Source organism: Manis javanica, chromosome 16 (assembly GCF_040802235.1).
Source record: "Manis javanica isolate MJ-LG chromosome 16, MJ_LKY, whole genome shotgun sequence".
Lineage (NCBI taxonomy): Eukaryota > Metazoa > Chordata > Mammalia > Pholidota > Manidae > Manis > Manis javanica.
The window spans coordinates 38,457,421-38,479,423 of NC_133171.1; the positions used below are offsets into that span (position 1 = coordinate 38,457,421).

At 39.0% G+C, this 22,003-nt stretch overlaps 1 protein-coding gene across 10 annotated transcripts in view; it reads left to right on the top strand.

Annotated features, from left to right (window-relative positions):
- The window catches only part of PKHD1 (PKHD1 ciliary IPT domain containing fibrocystin/polyductin), a 421,695-nt gene that overhangs the window by 176,850 nt on the left and 222,842 nt on the right, over window positions 1–22,003 (top strand). For all 10 annotated transcript variants that reach the window (XR_012125992.1, XM_073224035.1, XM_073224036.1 and 7 more), the window contains 5 exons: window positions 4,139–4,251; window positions 5,506–5,611; window positions 10,152–10,286; window positions 15,011–15,146; window positions 17,366–17,612. Coding sequence is in view for 9 of the 10 variants with exons in the window: in XM_073224035.1 (XP_073080136.1) it covers window positions 4,139–4,251; window positions 5,506–5,611; window positions 10,152–10,286; window positions 15,011–15,146; window positions 17,366–17,612 (737 nt within the window). In the remaining variant the exon portion in view is untranslated. The remainder of the gene's footprint in view (window positions 1–4,138; window positions 4,252–5,505; window positions 5,612–10,151; window positions 10,287–15,010; window positions 15,147–17,365; window positions 17,613–22,003) is intronic.

Genomic DNA, 22,003 nt, shown 5'->3' on the forward strand with positions numbered 1-22,003 from the left:
AAAATCATCCCTGACAGACACACACAGCTCTACTGTGCCACCCCAAGATAACTGGAGTCTTAGACATGGCTCCGGTTCCCTGATGTCATGTTAGCATCTTGAACAGTAATTCAACTTCATATTCAATGATATCCAAGACTCACTTTTACTTAGTACCATGTGGTAGGTAAGACATGTGATTAGAATTTTAAATGGCCTCAGGAAATTGGAGAAATGCTGAGAATCCACAATAATGAAGTAGTAGAATATGAGCCAGTGGTCTACAAAGAAAGAAAATATCCTGCAATGAGTGAAAAATAAGGAGTGGCAGCACAGTAACAAATAACCAGAAAGACAGAGCCACTGGGACCCAAAGTGAATAACAAGTTCTGGAAAGAGCACTGGTGACTGTGTCAATATGTGCAGGCCCCCTGACCATGCTTCCCATTTCAAGGTAAACATAGGGTCTTGACAAGAGGCTGAAGACCTCCAAGGACTGGGGCACTGGGGTGTTACTGGTTTTAAAATAGCACCTATTTCCATTTTTCTTCTTTATTGACTTTGCTTGCTTCTGTGTGTTTTGTGTGTGTGTGCACGTGCTCACATGCGTGCACATAGGTATTCCTAGTGGAACATGTGGTACCCCAGGGAGGAGCAGGCTCTTTAAAGTCCCCTTCTACAGTGAGTGCTGTGATAGTCTGACTGCCTCTGGGTCACCCAGGTTAAAAGAGGTGAACTTCAGGTTATACTTCCTCCAGTTCTTCATTTGGGCGTTGAAGTCAATATATTAGTCTAGAATGACTGAAGCTATGGAATAATATGAGTTTTCTCAACTTAAGGATAAATAGAGAACAGCAACAACTAAGAGGGTATGATCAGGGTCTTCACTCTCAACCCTTCCTTACTCAGAGTGCAGTAAAGCTCCTTGTAAAAGGCTGTGAGAAAGAGCCCTGTCCTTGAGCATGTCAGAGTTTCCTCATCAATCCCTACCCTTTCCTGTGTCCTGTCCTGGAATCCATATCCCTAACTGTCTGCATTAATATTAAATAATAATTTCAGATAATCTCAGTCTTTTCTTCTGTTGTTCCAAATTGCGGTCAATAGCCAATCTCCTTTAACTTTATGTCAAAGGGTAGATAACACTCAATCCCTAGAATGCTGGGTTCTTATTTTCCTTAAACTCCTCCATTCAAAATGCCATGTGTTTCCCTGCCTACTAGGGGAAATTGGCCCACAGCATTACCCGGATGTCTGTCTGCACTCTGAACTGAACATGCTATTTTTTCCACGTGATGGAGATGAAAGAGATTTTATATTGTCTGGAATTCTAGTGTGGAGAGAGCAGCTCCTTAGTTAAATCTGACCTCAAAAATGCTCTTCAATTTTGAGGAAACCTCTATTTATGTGGCCACATCAAATACTACCTCAGTCTTGTCCACTAGGCTACCTGACACCTGAAGGGCTAACTTGGTGACTGTTGATGCACACCTCAAGGACTTAGCTTACTTGGACAGTTAATTTCTCTCTGGGGTTTATCTTCCTTGAATGTCCATGACATACTGACATTTGGAAGGAATGTTGCTCAATATGTTTTATTCACTAGTGGGGAGACCTGTTCTGCTCTTGACCTGGTGACATGACTTTGCCTCACACCCTGAGTACTATTTATATTTCTTCACTGGTACCCTATTGCTTGATATCCTGGTTTGGGGTCTTTCCTTCATTTTTATATCTTAGACTACAATCTCTGATACTTCCAGACTTGGACACAGATAGAGTTGGCTCTACCAATTATCAGCTCTGGGATTTTGAGAAAGTTACTCAACATCTCCATCCTTCAATTTCTTTGTCTGTGAAATTGTAACCGTAACACCTAAGCCCATATTGTTGTGAAAATAAATGACACTCTAAAATCTGATACCTGGACTATGGCAGCTTCTCTATAAATCTTTACAATGAGTATGATTGTGACACTTGGTCATAATTTAAAAAAGATATCTTTTTCTAAGGAAAAAAAAACTTTTAACATAAATATAACTTTACTGAGTTGGGCATTCTTTTTGCTGAGGATCTGGTAATAGATTCCCGCCCTGATTTTCGAGGTCTCTATCCTCCTTCAGTTTTCTACAGTTGCTTCCATGTGCACTGGGCTCCCAAAGCAGCTCATGGCAAAATTGCCAGGAAATGAATTCTTCCCAGGGTCTCTCTCCTCTTCGAAGTTATCCTAAGACCCTTGATGACCAGACAGTAGAGTGTTAATATCTCAGTCAGTACAGATTCCTGTTCCCTCTCCACTTGACCAACACCTACTAACTCAGAATATCTAGTGGTGGGGCCTAGAAATCGGGACTTGATGTATTCCAAGATCCAAGATAGGGTTTCCTGACAAAATACAATGTACTTGGCTAAGTTTAAATTTCAGAAATATATAGCTAATAAGATTTTAGTATACATATATCCAATATGATATTTGGAGTACACTTCTACTAAAAAAAAGATTAGTTTTTTTTTAAAATCTGAAATTTAAATCTTACTGGGCTCCTGTGTTTTTATTTGCTTAATTTTGCAAGTCTTCCCCAGGTGTACACTAAAGTTTAAGAAACTTGCTCTAGTAAAACACTCACAGCATAATCCCACTGAGTCCTGGACAGAGGCACCTCTGACATGGTGGCAGCACTTTATAGAAAGATATTTAATGCCTTGTGGGGTTGCATGGGGTCATGCTCCTTCCTGCACCCTATTTTCTTTCTGAGCCCTGGTGCCAATATTCAGGATGAGCCATCCGCATCCCATGTTTGTGCTCCTGAGAGACTGCGTTGCTCAAAGAGAGGACAAGGAAACATTTTTTTCTCACACTAACCAGGCTGTGTCAAACTCCCAGGTGGCTAAGGGTGAACCACGTGGAAGCCTTGGAGCCTCCTTTATCCCTGAAGCACAAGGCTAAGGCCTGAGGCTGGCTGAGTAGCCTGTTATTTGACTTCTATTCTCTAGGTAGACGTGGGTATCTTGATCTTAGACCAGCCTTTCAGGTTGAGAGAGGACAGATGCCCACAAACACATAGGAAGTCAGCCAGTAGCTTGATCTACTGGCCCTTTATTCCTCCCACTGAACCATAGAACAGCCAATGTATCATTTACTTTACTGACTGGAGTTAAGAAGGGCAAATTCAAATGCCTACAGAGACTAGGCCAGTGTCATAAATATGTGAAGCAGGAAGGGTGGGCACTTTGGCAAAATAATCCATAATCCAAGAAGCAGGCTCTTAGCTCCAGCTGATCCATGGCTACCCATGGGTCCTAAAGGAAGTTGGGCTTAGTAATAAAAAAAGAAGGAAACTGAAAGTCTGATTTTTTTATATCAAGTCTCCTGATTTTAAAATATTGGAAACAAAAAACTGTTTGTGAACATTGGGTAAGGTCAAGCAAAATACCTCTGTGTACAACATTAGACTCTTTAGGGAGTTAGTTTTCAACTCTGTATTAAAGTATATTGCACAGTGATGAATGTAATATAGGTGTGTCATTGAGATTATAAGGATAATATTGTATTCAGTTTGATCAGGATTAAGGCCCCAAACTCATATGTCCTAATGGAGAATTTAGGTTTCATATGAACTTTTAAAGCACATGAAATTATTCAGATAATCGTAAAAATGATCTAAACAAGACAAGAGTATACTGAGAAGATTCACGTTGTGTTTGGAACCACCTGCTATGTCTCAGAACTAAACCATGGCTAGTGCAATCACTGGGCCTCAGCCCAGAACCGTTCAAGGACTGGAAAGAACATTCCGTATAGCCTTGGCTTTAAGGTGCACCTTGCATACACCAAAGGGGGAAGCCTGGATTAGATGATGCAGGCAGGCTTCTCACTATGCCAGTTTACAAGGCTGCTTTAACATGAAGTGCCAGTTACTGAGGTGGGCAACCTACAGTCAATCTAGTTGAGCTGTCTGGAGGAAGAGGAAAGAAGTATTTTTGGTCCCTAAGGCAGCCCTGGGGAAGTGGTAGGTGGAAGAGTAAATGAGTCCCTAAAAGTATTGATACACCATGGCAGGAAGCGAATGAAAAAGAAAAATGAGTATGTATTAAGTCTTTCTTTCCGGTTACCTTACTGTATATGGAGTAGCTATTCTTTAAGTACCGTCACTTTCTGCAGGCAAACAGGGTGTGTGCTGCCGGTTTGGGGTACTTCTTTCATCTTGTGACCAGCCAAACATCACTAGCTCCACTTCTCTCCTTCACTCGGAATATGGCTCACTCTTGCTCCAGGTAACTTTGGGGGAATTCACCTATGTTTTTGGGTGTGATTTATGGCTTAACATTTTTAGTACAACACTCACAGAGAGGGTGTAACTTTTGGCCTCCGTGTGAGACTTTATGATGCCCCTGTGTAAGCATTTCGGATCATGTAAGTTTGGGTGGTGAAGGGAAGGGAGGGGGAGAGGGAAGCCACTTGAGAAAGGACAGGGACCCCCTTTGTGGCCAGGGGAGAATACAGTGGAGAGAGCAGGTAAACTTCCAAGAGATTAGGGGCAGCTGGGGGGCTTGAGTGCCTGGCTCAGGAGCTGGGTGGGGAGACGAACCTTGGGGAAAAGGCTTTTTGCCTGTGGGATGAGAAGAGACTTGCTTGAAGTCTGTTATGTGGAGGGTAAGGTCACCTGCTAAGAACAAGGGCTGGGAAGCATGGTGAGGACGTGGGAAGAAGGCAGACTTCAGCGTCAGTCAAGCCCTGATGGAATGCTGACTTTATTCCTCATAAACTCCTTCTTTTTTGTTTTTTATGAGTCAGAACCCTTGGTTGTGAAATGGGGACAGATCTGCATTGAAAGTTTGATGTGAAAGTTAGAGATGACTTATGTAAAGCACCTCAGCAGGAACTCAGTAACTGATGGCTCTAAATAATCCTGATAATATTAGTATAGTCATACTGCTTTGGTGGGAAATGATAAGGAGGGTGGAGTAAGGATTAAGAACGAGCCCTATAACCTGTTGAAGTGCCAGCTGAGGCTTGGATTACCACCTGTGTCAGGAAATTATGAAGTTTTTTATCCAGCCATTCTCAGCAACCTGTAATGAGAAGAAGGGGTCCAGAATATTAGACTGGTGGGGCATTTCGGGGAGAAGAGCAAAAGTGAAGGAATTACAGGTGCTGGTATCCACTTTCCTAGCAAGGGGGGTTCAGATCTAGAAGGGTGCTGCTAGCCTAGAAAGGGGTATTCTGCCTCTTGGTAAGATCCAGGAGCAGGTCACAGAGGGAGGTAGAGGAAGGGCTGAGGGATGGGCAATACCAGTCAGAGAGAAGGGGCAGGGTCCTCACCCCTTATTCATTACCTTTATATTTTCCAGTGAGAAAAAGTGGGACATTGAAAAAAATGTTTGTGAACATTGGGTAAGGTCAAGCAAAATACCTGTGTACAATATTAGACTCTTGAGGGAGTTAGTTTTCTACTCTGTATTAAAGTATATTGCATAGTGATGAATGTAAAATAGAAAGTGGCTGAGTGTTACTGTTTTGCGTTCTAGGTGTGGTCTCTTTGTATACCCTAAATTCCAGCCGCCTTGGGATAGTAACACTGGCCCTACCCTGTTCCAAGACTTCATGGTTTGGGGAGGTGCAGGTGGTGCCCAGGTAAGTTTCTTTAGTTTTGTTAATTAAAACCATCACTTGTTTTCCCATGGTGATTTATTATACATATCTATTTAAAGAGGGATGATTTAACACTGAGGGGAGCATTGCAATATTGTCACAGTTTTAAGGAGTTAACAGCATCACAGGTGTGTGTGAAATAGTGGTTGAATGAACAGTAAGCCAGGGGTAGTTCATTATCTATGTGGTTACTTCTCAGGAGCTCTAATACAGAACAACAGAATCACAGGGATTTACAACCAGGAAGGTTCAGAGAGGTTAGCCTTCTGTCCCATGCCTATTTAGAGAGAAAACATTAAGGCTCAGAGAGGAAAGGGATTTGCCAAAGGTCACAGCTAGTTAGTAGCAGAGCCAGGTACCGAATCCAGACTCCAAATGTCATGCAAAGGATGCCCTACTATCTTAAATAATACATGTTTCAGTCTTAAGAAAAAGTGTTGTTCATCATTGGAACACAAAAATTCCCATCCAAGGTGCCCTTCTTAGTTTTCACCAATGAGCCAAGTTTTCTTCTATTTGCCCCCAAAGGGAAACAAGTTCATGTTGAATAATTTACTTTTCATTATCACAATGATTCCTTATAAGGAAGCTTTGCATGCTCACTGTTAATGGCAACACATAAAAGTATCCAAGGTCACTATTTGGTGCTACACAGAGAGGTTACATACACTTGGTCTCTGTCACTTTGAAAGATGCACAGATAAAGAAATATATTTACAGGGCATTAAGAGAAATGAATAAAAATACATAATTAAGTCATATTAAGAAATTAGACATTTATTTCATATATCCAACAAGAGGAAGACAACTGTGGATAGTGAAAGCCCCAAACTTTACAATTAGGTTTGGTAGCTAAGCGCTAGAGTCCCAGTTGTATTTAGTATTTCATTCTTATTTAATTTTATGAACTACTTTGTTTCCCACAAATGCAATGAGTATAGAGGAGACAAATCCAGTAGGGCACATGTTGAGTACCTCCTTCTGCAGAGAGCAATTTATACCTTGAAGTGGCTTAAATTCTCTCTCCATGCTCTTGAGTAGCTTTGTTCCAGAGGAAATACCTTGTAAAATGAAAATATTAAAAGATGATTATTAGTCTTCTCAAGTTCTGCGATCAGAAGTGCTAATCCCATGAAAGAAAACAAAATAGAGCCTTAAACATGGAACTCCTGTGCAAATTTAACCTATCAAAAAGTTCAGAGAATGGAAATGCTTTTGGAATTTCACTTTTATAAGGAAAGTAAAAGAGAGCAGTTAACATGATAGCAGGGCACATAAAAAGTATCCTTCCCCAAAACAATCCTGAAAAAGAAGAATAAAGTAAGGAGACACATACTTCCATATTTCAAAATGTACTAGGACAATAGTAATCAAGACAGTATGGTATGTGCACAAGGATAGAAATATAGATCAGTGGCATAGAACTTAGAGTCCAGAAATAAGCCCATACATCTATGGTCAACTGATTTTTGACAAGGATGCCAAGACTGTTCAATGCGAGAAATAAAAGTCTTCTCAATAAATGGTGCTGGAATACTGGATAGCCACATGCAGAAGAATGAGGTTGGAGCCTTACCTCATTCTATTTATAAAGATTAACTGAAAATAGATAAAAAACTCTTAGAAGGAAACAAAGGGGTGAATCTTCATGATGTTGAATTCAGCAAAGGACTCTTAGATATGACATCAAAAGGAACAAACAAAAAATAGATAAATTGGGCTTACTCAAAATTAAAAATTTTAATGTCTCAAAGGATCCCATCAAGAAAGTAAAAAAACCATCCAATGGAATAGGAGACACTATTTGTAAGTCATATATCTGATAAGGGACTTGTATCTAGAATATAAAAAGAGCTCTTACAACTCAACAATAAAAAGACAAATAACCCAATTTAAAAAATAAGCAAAGGATCTGAAGAGACATTTCTCCAAAGAGGACACACAAATGGCCAACAAGCATATGAAAATATATTCAGCATAATTAGTTCAAAGAGAAGTGCAAATCAAAATCATAGTGAGATATCACTTCACACCCACTATGATGGCTGGAATCAAAATGGCAACAAGTGTTGGTGGAGAAACTGGAGCCCTCATACACTACTAGTGGGAATTTAAAATGGTCTAGCTGTTTCATAAAATGGTCTAATCCTCAAATGATTAGATGTAAAGATAGCATGTCATTCATCAATTCTACTCTGAGGTGTATATCCAAGAGAAATGAAAATATATGTTCATGTAGAAAGTTATATACAGATGTTTATAGCAGCATTTTTATAATAGCCAAAGGTGTAAACAACCCAAATATCCAGATGAATGGATAAATATAGTGTGGTATATTAATACAGTGGAGTATTACTCAGCCATGAGAAGGATGCTACAACATGTATGAACTTACGCTAAGTAAAAGAAGCCAGTCATAGAAACCCATATACTATATGATTCCACTTGTCTGAAAGTCCAGAACTGGGAAATCTGTTGAGACAAAGATTAATGGCTGCTTAAGGCTAAAGGATATAAGATTTCTTTTTGGAGTGAAAATGTTCTAAAATTGACTATGGTGATGATTGCACATATCATGAATGTACGAAAACCTTTCCATTGTACACTTCAAAAAGGTGAATTGGGTGTATTTGAATTATATCTTAATAAAAATGTTTAAAAAAAACATAAAACTAACCTCCTATTTATATAACCATGTGAACTCTCAAATGTTATCAATTCCAATCTGTGTGACCTTGGGCAAACCCCCTAATTCTTCCTATCTCATTTGTAAAATAGAAATAGTAAGAGTAGCTTAAGGATAAGTTTGTTTTGAGAATTAAGTAAGTGCCCTCTAGTAAAGTGCACAGAAGTGTGCCTGGATCTCCATGGATACACAATGGCAACTCTTAATATTACCATGGCTAGTAAACAGGACTGGGTGGTGATAGATGGATGTTGACAATAATGTCTCTGGAAATGGTAATATTAAGAAGTGCCATCTCTATCATCAAAAAGTACATGGTGTTTAAATTTCATAAACTTTCATTATTAGGTGTATCTGACTGTATTCTGCTCAAGAGACTTAGATGTCATGTGATTAGATAGTCGAACAGAATATTCCATTAGGTAAAATTCCTATTGCGTGTAAATATTTATACCTATTTGGTGATATGGATAGCTAATATTTTGGATATTTTCTCATTTAATCATCTTAATAACTTTTAGAGGAGGTGCACCATTATTATTCTTGTTTTGTAGATTAAAAAAAAACCTCTCTGGGTAGGGGATAAAATATTTGCTAATGTCACACAGTCACAGATTGCTAAATCCCAACCCAGGCAATCTGAACCTTTTGCGTGTATGTTAATAGGAGTTGAGAAAATATATATCCTCTCCTTGTCATGTCTTATAAATGCACAGTGAATTGTTTAGAAGAGGGAAAAAGAGATGAGAGCACATTATAAGAGTTGTATTCACACCACAAATAGCTTTTTAAAAGCTACTCTGTGAGTTAGTTTCCTTTTCAAATTACCAGGTTCTCTGGCTACTACTAGGTCTTAGCTGTTTTTTGAATATATTTGCCAGAACTTGGGTTGATACCTGGACTTGGGTCACAACCATGAGCTTCACAGTTCAGATTGTACCTGCTTTATTTAAATAAATCCTTGTGTCTTCAAAGACCTATTATTTTATAAAAACTGTTGGCCCACCCATAATAGGAAATGCAAACTTTCTGAGTTTTGAAAATTTAAGCCAAGACAGATTGACAGGTAGGAGCACAGTATGATACGATAAATCAAGGCCCCCTTTGGCTTTAATTAACAGTAAATTTCCATTTTAAGATTGGATGTGAACATGACCCTATTGAATGAGTAAAGGATTTAGGTGCTAGGTTAATTGTTCCTTCACCCTCATTTTAGAGATGGTTGAACTGAGGCCTAGGAGAAGTTAAATGTCTTGTCCCACATCACATAGTTAGCCTCAGCGTAGTTACAAACCAAGGGCTCTGCCCCTCAAACTAGTGGCATTCTTTCTAATTGTGTTAATACTTGATCCCTACTTGGGCTCACGAACCCAAGTTGTCATATAGATGCACGTAAGCAAGTTGAGTTTATAGTCATGCTGAATTACTTATTTCATATTTGCAATGTCCTGGCAGTATTAGTTAATAGACACTCCACTGAGGAATATGTGAAGTACTGGAGTTCTTTGATGCCCTCTTTTCCTCCATTAATTTTGTGTGATTTGGCAACTGCAAGTTTATTTTAGATATGTGAAGCATACACATTCACCTTTTCAATGTATTAGTTATTAGGAGGAGACATAAAAAGTACAGAGGAGATGTTCCCAAAGGGGACTAGATAGTGCTGACCTCACAGCAACTTGGGGATGTCTGGGACAGATATTGATGGACAAAAACTGCTTAAATGTGGTACAACATGCTTATTTATACTTAATCAATTATTAAAGAAGCTACAGAAAGTCGGCAAGAAAAACCAAGCCTCTGACCTTTGCCGTAACATATGCTGTTATTTTATAGATTTTTAGAAGTAGTAATCTTCACCTGAAAAACTTCCGAGTTTATTCATGCAGAGACTTTGGAATTGATGTCTTGGAAAGTGATGCAAATACTTCAGTGACTGACAGCTTATTACTTGGTCATTTTGCCCACAAGGTAAGTGCCTTTATGTGGTTGTTTTAGGCTGTCCATCAAAACAGAATCATATGTGCTGGGCTCCCAGGAGGTGCAATTTTAATAGCATTTTTTGGTGCATCTTATATTTAATTTGTAAAAGTATTTTATTTGTTACAGTGGTGATATTTATAATAAAATTCAAATATATGCAGAGTTTCAATGGTATGAGTCCATATAAATTATAAAAATCATGAGTAGCTGGCAGAATTCTTATTTGGTTGCAATTTAGAATTATTATCCATACCAAAATAATAAACCAAATAATTTTAGGTTATTTTACTCTAACCTCACAAGGATTATGGAATAGCATAATTCTATCTTGTCCCTCTGCATTGTGGTTTGCCAAGTTTCTATATCATGATTTTGTTCATAGGGTCCTTCCTCTGTTTAAGGTGTCTCCCACAAAAAGAGGTAACATAAATTTACATTGTTTGCTATAATATATTAGGATTTCTTACTTGATTCCCTAACACTTGCCCAAGTGTGAGTTTCTACATGATAAACATCAGACTATAGATGGTTTCTCTGCCCCCATATGGCTAGGGCACCAGAATGTAGGTGAAGCAAAGAAGACCCCCCCAAGGTGAGGAGTATGAGTTCACTCAACGGAAGTCCTCGGCTGCCCTTGGCCTCAGTAAGCTTCAGATCTATAATGGGTCTCCTGAGACCTCCCTTTTGGAAGAGGTACATGCCTATTAGCATACCACTGTCAGAGCAAACATAGATGGAAGAGACCAATGGTACTTCAGGGGCCACGGAACGCACATTCTCTCTACTTTGTTCCTGAATTGCTTTGACCAATTGAAATTTAAGTGGTAGTTGTTGACTTTTGTACTTCTCTTGGAGATTATTTTTTTATTGCTATAGATATAAATGCTAAGATTAAAAAATCATTTTCTGTCTAAGGTACATTTCTCTATGTTTAATTCTCAGACTTACTTTTTAAATCTCTTTTGCATTATCCTTTTCAGGAGAAAAAAATCTGCCAGTTTTTCCTTTTCTCTAGAAGGACTATTTGCTTGAGAGATGATTCTTTTTAGATTGTACAGTTTTCAAGGGAGGATGGGGCCCACATTTAGATTCCATGACACTGGTTGATCAAAGGCCCTTTCCATTCTTAGACCTTCTTCCCAAATACAATTGGTGGCACACAATTACCAGTGAGTCATATGCTGAAATAAACCCTAGTTTCTGAAAGAACTTTTTACTAGAAAGGATTTTTTTCTTTAAGCACATTTGTATATATGTTGGTTCTCTCACACCGGATATTGCCTTTGAATTGTGATGGGAATGATGCTGTTCAGTGAGGATGGCTTCCCTTTACAGGAAAGAGTGGCGCTCTGCACCATCCTCAGCCCTCCAAGTCCGCTTGTGTAGTTTGTTTATACCTGCTATCCTGGCATGCTACCTAATTAGCATCCCCCACTCACTCTCAGAATTGTCCTGATTTGGATGTAAATTATGATCACCCTACCCTTGGAAGTAGATGAAGGATAGTGGCCTTTTCATTGTTATTATATAATTAATTTGAGCAGGTGATAGCCCTTTAAAAAACATCTTATTGCAACAGATGCTGATGGGTTTGCGTCATTTTTCCTATTTCCCTGGGGGTTACTTCCAATTTTTCACTTGTAAAATTTGTCTCCCTCAATTTAGACCTTTCATCTTTTTGTTTCTCTAAATTCTGTTGTAGGACCCTTTGTCTTCTCAGTACACTTGCTCTCCCTGGGAGAAACCTCATTCTCTCCAGTGGTTTCAATTACCATCCACAGGCTGATGTCTCCCATATATTTACATTTATTTCTACCATCTTATGTTGTGTGTTCAGTTTGCAATCAGTTTTCGTTTCTTTTTTTTCTTCTACTTTCCAAACTTGATTTGTTTTGCCCTGAATAATGCCTTTTTTATGTTTACTCATTGAATGTGATTCATTCTGTTAGGAGTCGTTTAGTATTTGGAATTAAATTTTTAACATGTCTGCTTGTCTTAGTGAAGTCTAAGTGACATCAGTGCTCTTAAACTTGACCTGAGCAATGCAGAGATCTTAAATTCCTTTACTTTCTTTTTTCACCCTTCCCTCTTGTATGTTACTTTTCTCTAGTATTTGTTCCACTTTGTCAAATAACTACCTGTTTCATGGAAATATGACATTTATGGGGAAAAGTACAAATCACAAGTGAAGAGCTCAGTGGATTTTTATAAAGCAAAAACCACGTACATCCCACCCAGATCAAGTAACAGAACATTACCAGTTTCTCCGAAACGCCTTCAGAGGGGAAACCTCCTCTCATTCAACCCCAACCCCCAGACCTCCAGCCAAAGAGGAAACATTATTCAGATTTCTAGAAATGTAGATTAATTTCAAGTCTGTTTTTAAAGTTTATATAAATGGAATCATAGAGCATGCAACTCATGCTTGGCTTCTTTGGTGCAACATTGTATCTAAGAGATTAATCCAATGTTTATATGTTATGTATGTTATAATAATCTATTCTTCCAATTGTTTTGTAATAGTCTACTGACTATTACAAACTGACTGTACCACAATTTGTTAAATCTATGCTGCTATTGATGGACATTTGATTATTTCCAGTTTGGGGTTATTACAAATCATGATGTTATGAACATTCTTCTGTGTGTCTCTTGGTGCTCATGTAGATGTATTTCTGTTGGATATATACCAAGTTGTCAAACTGGTGGGTCAGAGGATATCTCTTCAGCTTTAGTAGATAATGTCAAACAATGCCAAGTTGTTGTATTTGCACCAGCAGTGTGGGGGAAGGGTTTTCCTGTCATGTCCTGGGATTTCTCTTGATCATCATCCTAGAGATTCCCATCATGTCTCCCTAGTACTGGAGGCCCTGCTCCTGATTCCCACCTCTTCCTCTTTTTTGATTTCACTTTTCATGTTATTAAAGCACAGCCTATAGTAACTTTCTTGATAAAGTGGGAGGCTATGGAAGCTAAAGGCTTTGAGTTATGCAAGGAGACTTCCTTATTGGTAGATGGCTGGGTATAGAACAGCAGGTTGGAGTTGATTTTGCCTTGAGATTTGGAAGGCAGTTCTCCGTTGTCTTCTGCCTTTTAGTATTGAGGTTTAATAGTTTTAAGATATTCTGATGCTACATCTTTTATATGTAACTTTCTCATTTTTCCACTTAGTAAGTTTTTAGGATCTTGTCCTTGTCCCTGATATTTTGCAATTGCAAGTATATTTGTGTGATATTTTCCTATGTAGCTTTTTTGTTTTAACCACTGTGTGAGTCACTGGGTGGGACTTTTCAGTCTGGAAAATCATATCCTTCCTTCTAGGAAGTTTTCCTCGGTTATTTCTTTGAAAATTCTCTTCTTTATATTTTCCTGTTTTTAAAAGCTATTATTATTTGGATATTGGACCTCCTGAATTGCTTTTTCTAATCTTCTTAATTTTTCCCCTGATTTGCCAAATGTCTTTTTATTCTTCTTTCTAGGATATTTCCTCAGTTCTTTTGTTTGAATTTATAGTTTCTGTTCTAATGTTTTTGCTCCTTTTTTTCTTTTTTGAATATATCCCTTTTTAGACTTTTCTTCTTTTATGAATATCATATACTTATTTCTCTGAGGTAATAAATAATAGCATTTAAGTTTTCTTATGATTTTTTTTTACTGGTTTTTTCTCCACTGGGTCTCTTTTCTTTTGTTTCTTTTTGTCACTGTCTTTCATGGTGGAGGCCCCTGACAAATTTCTGGTGACCCTCAGATGTATAGTTATTTTTAACAGGGGAATAGTGAAGCACTAACAACTTGATTAGATGGAGTTTGTTGAAGAGATTTTTGTGGAAAATTTTGTAAGCACTATTTTTTTATTCTTAGACTTTTTAATTCTATGTTAATATACAGCACAACTGACTTTTTTGATACACAGTTCTATATATGTGCAGATTTTGTGTAACCACCACCACCACCACAATCAAGATACAGAACAGTCAGTCAACCCCAAAAATCTTCCTCGGTCTCCATCTTTGTAGCCACATCCTCCCCTCATATCTGACTCCTGGAGGTCACTAATCTATTCTCTGTCCCTACAGTTTTGTCTTCTCAATAGTTATATAAATGAAATCAGATAGTTTGAGACTGGCTTCTTTCACTCCCAAGTGCCTTTGGGATTCATCTAATTTGTTGCAAGAAATGACATTTGTTCCTTATTATTGTTGGGTAGTATTCATGATATGAATGTGCCAATTTGTTTATCCACTCATTTGTTGGATAAGGGGCATTTGAGTTGCTTTCAGATTTGGAAATTACAAATGGCACAGTTATTACTATTTGTGTAGGTTTTTGAACACAAATTTTCATTTCCCTAAGGTAAATGCCTAGGAGTTGCATGGCTAGGTCACGACAAGAGTTATGTTCGATTTTATAAGAAACTGCCAGACTATTTCCACAGTGCTGTACCATTTTGCATTCCCACCAGCAGTGTATTAGAGTTTCAGTCATTCTTTATCTTCATCAACATTTGGTATCATCACTACTTTCTATTTAATCACCTGGTAGGTGTGTAATGTCTCTTATTGTGATCCTTTGTCATATGTGAGATTTGCACCTATTTTCTCCCAATCTACAGCTTGTCTTTTGTTCTCGTTTTTATTTGTTTATCACCAATTGTGTTTCATAGTGCCAGTTATCTTATTTTTCTCTCCTTTTTTTCTCCTTCTGAATCACAGGAAAGCCTATGCATGTCAGCTGGGATCAAAACTCCCAAAAGATGGGAACTGATAGTATCTAACATAACCTTTGTTAATTTTGATCTCACTGATTGTGTGGCTATCAGGACCTGTTCGGGCTGTTCTCGAGGACAGGGTAAGTTGTTTGAATAGATAAGACAGACAGTAAATAAGGCCAACACTCAGATCATTATGATAAATAGTGGCAAAGCCTTTGTGACTCATTACTTCATTCAGTTATAAGATTGCATCAGTAGAAACTGCTGCTCAGATCTTTTAAAAGAAATCCTGAGGTGGGTCAGTGCTCCTGGTATGGCTCCTGAAGCTCTCCTAAAGCTCCCTGTTCTTTCCTGGGACGGTGTCCATCACATCTGTCCTTATGGTGCCCTGTTTCTGCTGGACTCTCAGCTTCATAAAGGCAGATATTGTGTTTCTTAGGCTCAGATTCTGCCATTAGAACCTAGTAGACTGGTGCCTAGTAGGCAGCTCATTGAATGAATGAATGGAGTTGGATTGGTAGACATATGGATATTAGCTAACATTCACACAGTCTGTCCTAAGAGAGCCAGAATTCATGTTTTCCACAGCCCAAGGCTTGTTGCCTGCACAAAGACAACCATAGGGATTCTTGTTCACTTGTTAACCACAACTCAGAGGTGGTGAGCAATACCTTGGAGAACTCATGGGCTGAGGTGAAAAGAAGTAGAGAGCCATCCAGTTGATCATTGTAAATAGCCAAACCAAGTAATTCAAGTAAATGTGATCTTGTGGTTTGAATCACCAATTTAGATAATTGTTTGTATTTTTAATTAAATGATTAATCAGCAAGTCTCCACTTTTGTGTGTGTGTGTGTATAGACAGAGCCAAAGATTATTTTTATTTGGGTAACATCTGAGTTCAAGGTTGTAGAAATCAAGGGAATAAAAAGTGCCTTAGAAGATTCACCTCAAATCACCATTCCTTGGTTCTTTAATAGCTTCACTGTTTAATATCATTCATAAGATCCTGGAGAAAGCATATCCTTCCTTATGAGCTATAAATCCTTCTCACTATATGATCATGGCTAAGACATTTCTTTCACTTGTTTAGAAAATGTCTATTCCAGGTTCGGCTCAAGGTACGGGTGTACAAAGGTAAACAACACATAGTTCTTGTGTTCCAGGAACTCTTGATCTAGGAGCAATAAATCAATGTTGAAGCCAGCCAGTGTAATAGAGTGTGGTGGGTACAATTCTGCAGGACTGAACAAGGGCAGTGAAAGGAGTAAGGAAGGGGTCAGGGAACATTTCACAGAGGTGACTTGAGTAGGGTTTTGAAAGGTGAATGGAAATTTGCAAGGGGGTGTAGGCAGGGAAAAGTTTCTAGGTATTAGGAACGTCAAGTATAAAAATTTGCAATTCCGATAGGACTGACTTGCGGAGCTGCAGGAGGCCGTGGTATTAGGTAGACTAGAGCAGTTTGAAGAAGTTGGAATGCTTAACTTGATTCACTGCATGGCCTGTACGGGGAGGCAGAATGGAATTGTCAGGGCCTCTATTTGTATCTTGTTCTTTTTATTTTCCTCTTTTGTGTATTTTATCATGTATGCAATACAGACGGATAATAGCATAGGTTCTGAGATGTGTACTCCGTTTTTTGAATTTTAATGACAGGGGTGTGCAAGTCGGGAAACCACTGCCATAGTTTCCTCCCAGGCAACAGAGCGAGCAGCAGAACCAATGGGTCACATGGGGGTGGTGTGGGGGAAAGACTGCTAGGAAGTGTGGCCCTAGAGCTGACAGTTACAAAGGGTGTTACCATTTGCTCACGTGACTGACTGAATGTTGCTCTTGAATGTAAACAAAGTAAGAACCTCATAATGCTAAATGGCAAATTAGTATACTGATTCTCTGTTTCCCAATCGACCTCAGTTTCTCACTTTTGGCACTATTTCCATTCTGGCTTGGGTAATTTTTGTTTGTGGGGACTGTCCTGTATATTAAGGATGTTGGCAGCATTCCTGCCTTGATTCACCAGATCCACCCCGACGTGACAGCCAAAAATGATTCCAAGTAGCTCCACGGTCCCTCAAGGGCAAACCACCTCTGGCTGAAATCACTGCCCTAGAACACAGGCTGCATGCGCGCGGCACCAATGCCACCCTTGTTTCCCACTGTATTGCCAGCGCAAAGCACAGAGCCTGACGTACCGTAGACATTCATGATTTTTTTCATTGAATAAAGAATTGAGGGAATCGTGAAGCTGTATAAAAATGCAATTGGAAGTACTGAAAACATCCCAGGGAATTCAGCTGCCATTTGTTATTATAGTCTTTTGTGCCATGTGTAACAGTCTTTCTGTCCTCCAATTGGTAGGTGGATTTACTGTGAAGACCAGCCACTTGAAGTTCACAAACTCTTCAAACCTAGTTGCATTTCCATTTCCTCATGCAGCAGTTTTGGAAGACTTGGATGGGTCTCTGTCTGGGAAAAGCGGAAGTCACATTCTTCCTTTTATGGAAACCCTTCCAGCTTCTTGTTTGGTCAATAGAAGCTTCAGTCAGGTTGCTCCTGGCAGTGTCTGCGGGGAAGATGCCCTCTTTCATCATATGTCTGTTGGTTTGTAAGTTGAACTGACTATACTTTTCAGTTTGCCAGTGAACATGCATCTATCATTCAGGCTGTTGAGGTTTATAGAAGGGAAATTGTTTTCAAGATTCTATTGAATCAAGAAAATCTAGTTCTGCAAAAGTGATAAGGGAATCATTTTGACAGCTGTCAAATCATAAGTTTAGAGTAGTTGGAGGCTTATTCAAATGGTAGCTAACTTTCAGTATCACTGGACCAGATCTGTAGCCCATGACCTCTTACTGACATTTTGAGCTAACAGCTTCCTCTTGAAAAGACTTGCAACCAACAGAGAATTTGAAATGTATTTAAATTAAAAGTATTATTAAAAAATTCCAATAATGTCCATTCTCATTTATATATGTGTACTCTCCCCAACCTCTTTTTAAGTGTTCAGTATGCTCCAGGGAAGCAATTGCTGATGCCTTCCTATTACTTGCAAAGTTGCTTCACTCCAGTTCATTTTCCTTGTTAATTTCATGAACTATTGGATTCGTACAATACATTTCCTATTAATATTGGAGCAAGGACTTCTTGCTTATGCTAGTCAAGCCACCATTAAGTCAGCAGCTGGCTGTTTGTAATGCATAATAGGATTGTTTCTGTTCCCTTTAATTTCCAGGTAATGATTGCTGAGTGTCTAGGTTCTATCTTTCACCTGTTTCAAATGCATTGTATATATTTAGCCACATTTCTTTCCTTCCATTGTTTAAGTGTCCTAACTGCATGAATATTAAGTCAAGAGATTCAGCCAGACCATACTGGCATCTTATTTAAACAGGGCCACTCCAGAGAGTGAGTCTGTATGGTCAGGTTTGCATCAAGTCTGAATTTTGAATGCATATGGAAACAGTATCTTGATATTCTGTGTTAGAAGCCTTAACAATACACTGCTAGGATTGAATAGTCTGAAAATTTTCCACCTTTGATTTCCTGTTTATTATTCTATCTAATGTTAATGGACCCAATTCTAGTGAATAAAATAGCAGTGTGGAGAGATTTATTTTTATTTCTAATCATTTTGATTGTACTTTTGATTGAGCATGACTTTTTTTTCATTCTTAGGGATGCATCCTCATTTTTATTGATGATTTTTATCAAAGATGTTCTTAATGATTTTGAGATTTATAAGGGTTAGTGATTTATTTCTTAAAATGCATTTTTAAATGAGGAAAATTGAAAGAGTTGAATAGTTAGAAGAAACATTATGCATTTGTATAAAAATTACTTCTCTGTATCCTTAATATTCCTTTTTCATACTTATCTCAATATCTACTGGGAGACTATCTCTTAGAGAGGCAGTTAGCGATGTAGTGTCAGGAGGTTCTGCAGATGTAGTATCGTCTGAGCATCTGTTCTTGGACATCCTCAGGACAGGATGCATAGATGCTTACCTTGGTAACAGGTCATGACCCCAGCACACAGGGACTGACAAGGTCAGAAAGACAATAATCCTGATAAGATATTCTAAGTAGGCTCCACCTAGGGTGGAAAACTTGTGTTGGTTTGTCTGGAATTTTCTTGTTTTAGAATAGAAAATCTCTGGTCCTAGATACTCCGTTAGTTTTGAGAAAACCAGGATGGTTGGTCACCCTACTCCCTATTCTTCTATTTAAACATTTTCAGGTTGACCCACAGGTCTGTGGACAAATGCCCCATTACCCCAAAGTTGCTCCAGGAAAGTCTCAGCATGCTCCCAGTTACAAGTCTCTTGGCCCTAGTGTCCTCATCTCTAGGATAAGGCTCTTGGAGTAGATGATCTCTAAGGCCTCACTCACCAAAGTGCATCTACATTGCCTGGGAGCTTGTTAGACAAGGGAGAGCTCAGACTCCACCGCAGACATTCTGAATTGGAATCTCCCAGATGATTTATATTAAAGTTCTAGAAGCCCTGCTCTGAAGTCCCTCTAACTTTATCTTTCTATGATTCCGTCCTTAGCAGTTTGTGCTCAGTGACTTGATCTTTATCCCAGAGCATTATAACCTCATTAGGAACATGTCAGAGCTAATGAGCAATTTGAATTCAGCATAGATACAAACTTTGCGGCCTTTCATGGAGAAAGGATTAATTTGTTGTGCTGTTTGCCCTGGAGCAAGCACCCTAAGAGTTGATTTACAGAGCTCTCACAGCTATGATCTTGGGGGGTTGCATGTTGATGGAGATCTGTTATGGCACAAGCACCCTGCTGCCTTCACTTTCCACTCTTACCCCCTCCCCCAGCTCTTGGTCCCCAGAGGGCAGGACGCTAGGCCTTGCATAGCTGCATAAACAAGGAACCCCCCTTCCTCTTTGCTAACAGCCAAGGGACTGGAGTATGATTTCTTCCTTGAAAGTTCCTGTCTATGGTCCAGTTTCACTCTAAGTTCTTATTTGACATGGGCAGCGTTCTGCCCCTGTCCTTCACAACCTTATTTAAGTCTGATGGGCACCCATGTCTGGACCTGACTTCTGTTACAGCTCCCTCTGACTCGACCCTAGCAGTGGGATAGACAGAGGCATAAAAATATTTGAGGTTGGTGATGATATTTAATATTTAGGTGAAGAAAAAATTCCCACCCTCTCCAAGGCAGAGTCTCCTTAATGTTTTCTTAACATGACAACAAACTGGATCTGCATGAGTCCTGCTTTATTTTTCTCTCATGCGCTCAGTTATAAGAACATGCTTTCTGTAGGAGCCACAAGATAGTCTTTTCCCCCCAACTTCCGTTTCTACCAACCCCATCCTTCCTGATAAGACAGGGGTGATGTTAGCCCTACCAACCTAAGTCAGAACCTCATTCAGAAAAATATGTCAGTGACCACTTTTCTCCAGAGGTCCCATAATGATGACATGCCTCACAGAGTTCTTGGATTTACTGATCCCAAAATTTCGATCAGTGATTTCTTCTGGAATAGTTACATGGCACAAGGTTAATGATGCCAACAGATTTTTGTGTGTTCCTTCCAGATCTCCCTTGCAAGTTCCTCTCCCTGTCCATTAAATACTATGTTCTTGAGGGTCTGTGAGGCGCTTTCCTTTCCTCTCAGGTGATATTCTTCCTATGTGACCTGGGGTTATTTCACCACCTCAGTGAGCATTCACTGATGCTTCCAGATCTCCTTCCTCCGCTCTGCACTGTCATACTGACTTCTAGACCATTCATCCAACTGCCTCAGGATCTGCACTGACCAGTATTATAGCCACTAGCCACATGTGGCTATGAGCACTTGAGACGTGCCTAGTCCAAATTGAGATGTGCTGTAAGTATCAATTACAGACCATATTTCTAAGACTTCATATGGAAAAAAGAATGTGAAATAATCTCAAAATTTTTTCTATATTGATTTTAATGAAACAGTAATATTTTGACTATATTGAGCTAAATAATATGATTTAAATTAATTTCACCAGTTTCTTTTTTACTTTTTTCATGTGGCTAATGTAAAATTTAAGATGATACCTATGCCTTGTGTTATATTTCTATGGAGCAGTAATGCTCTCAATGTTTCCACTAGATTTAATAGCCATCTCAAACTTGACCTGCCAAACTGAATTTATATTCTTCACCAACAGTTTTAATGCTGCCCCTCTCTGATCCTATCCTTGAACTTCATAAATGCAGATCGGGTCTTGCCATATCCATTCATTCCCTTGCTTGAAACTTCTGATCGGTTTCCCAGGGCCTCCGGAAGAAAGCCCGGCATCATTACTGTCTCACGGGCCCTTCGTGACCTCCTCACTGTTTATGCTTCAGCTTCATCTGTCACTGTGCTGCCCTTCCCTTCCCCGCATTCTCTGCCTCAGCCACACTGAACTTCTTTGTGCTTTTCAGTTCACCAGCTTCTGTGTCCATGACCTCAGCATGAAGGCTGTTTTCTCTGGGGAGCTTCCCTTCGTTTCTTGGGCTGGTTTGTAGTATCCCTGGATCTCTATATTTGCTCTAACTAATACTCTAGCTCCTACATAGCTTTATAAATTGTCCATCTCTGCTTGTAGATGGTCGGTAGGGTTTGTAGATGGTCAGTAGGGTATAGATAGGGTTTTTATTTGTTTCTATTATAGTGTCCAAAATTGTATTGAACACAACTCAATACAATTAATATCAAATAAATGAATATAATTTAAAAAATTATGGAGTCCTCAAAATCTTCCTTCAGTGTCTTTATTGTCCATTTCTGTCTAAGGACATGTTTGTGAGGCCCAGGATTAAAATACTGTCCTCAGTCTTTATCCCTAAAATTTCTAGGTACATGTAGTACCTAAGGATGTCTTTTCATAATGTCTTCTGGGCTTTTGCTTTCCTGGGGCTATCAGTTGATTTATTTTAACAGCTGATTCCTTTCCCACTTCACCCTAACCCCACCCCTACTGAATCAGCAGTTTGCCTACATTTGCAATATTTTCT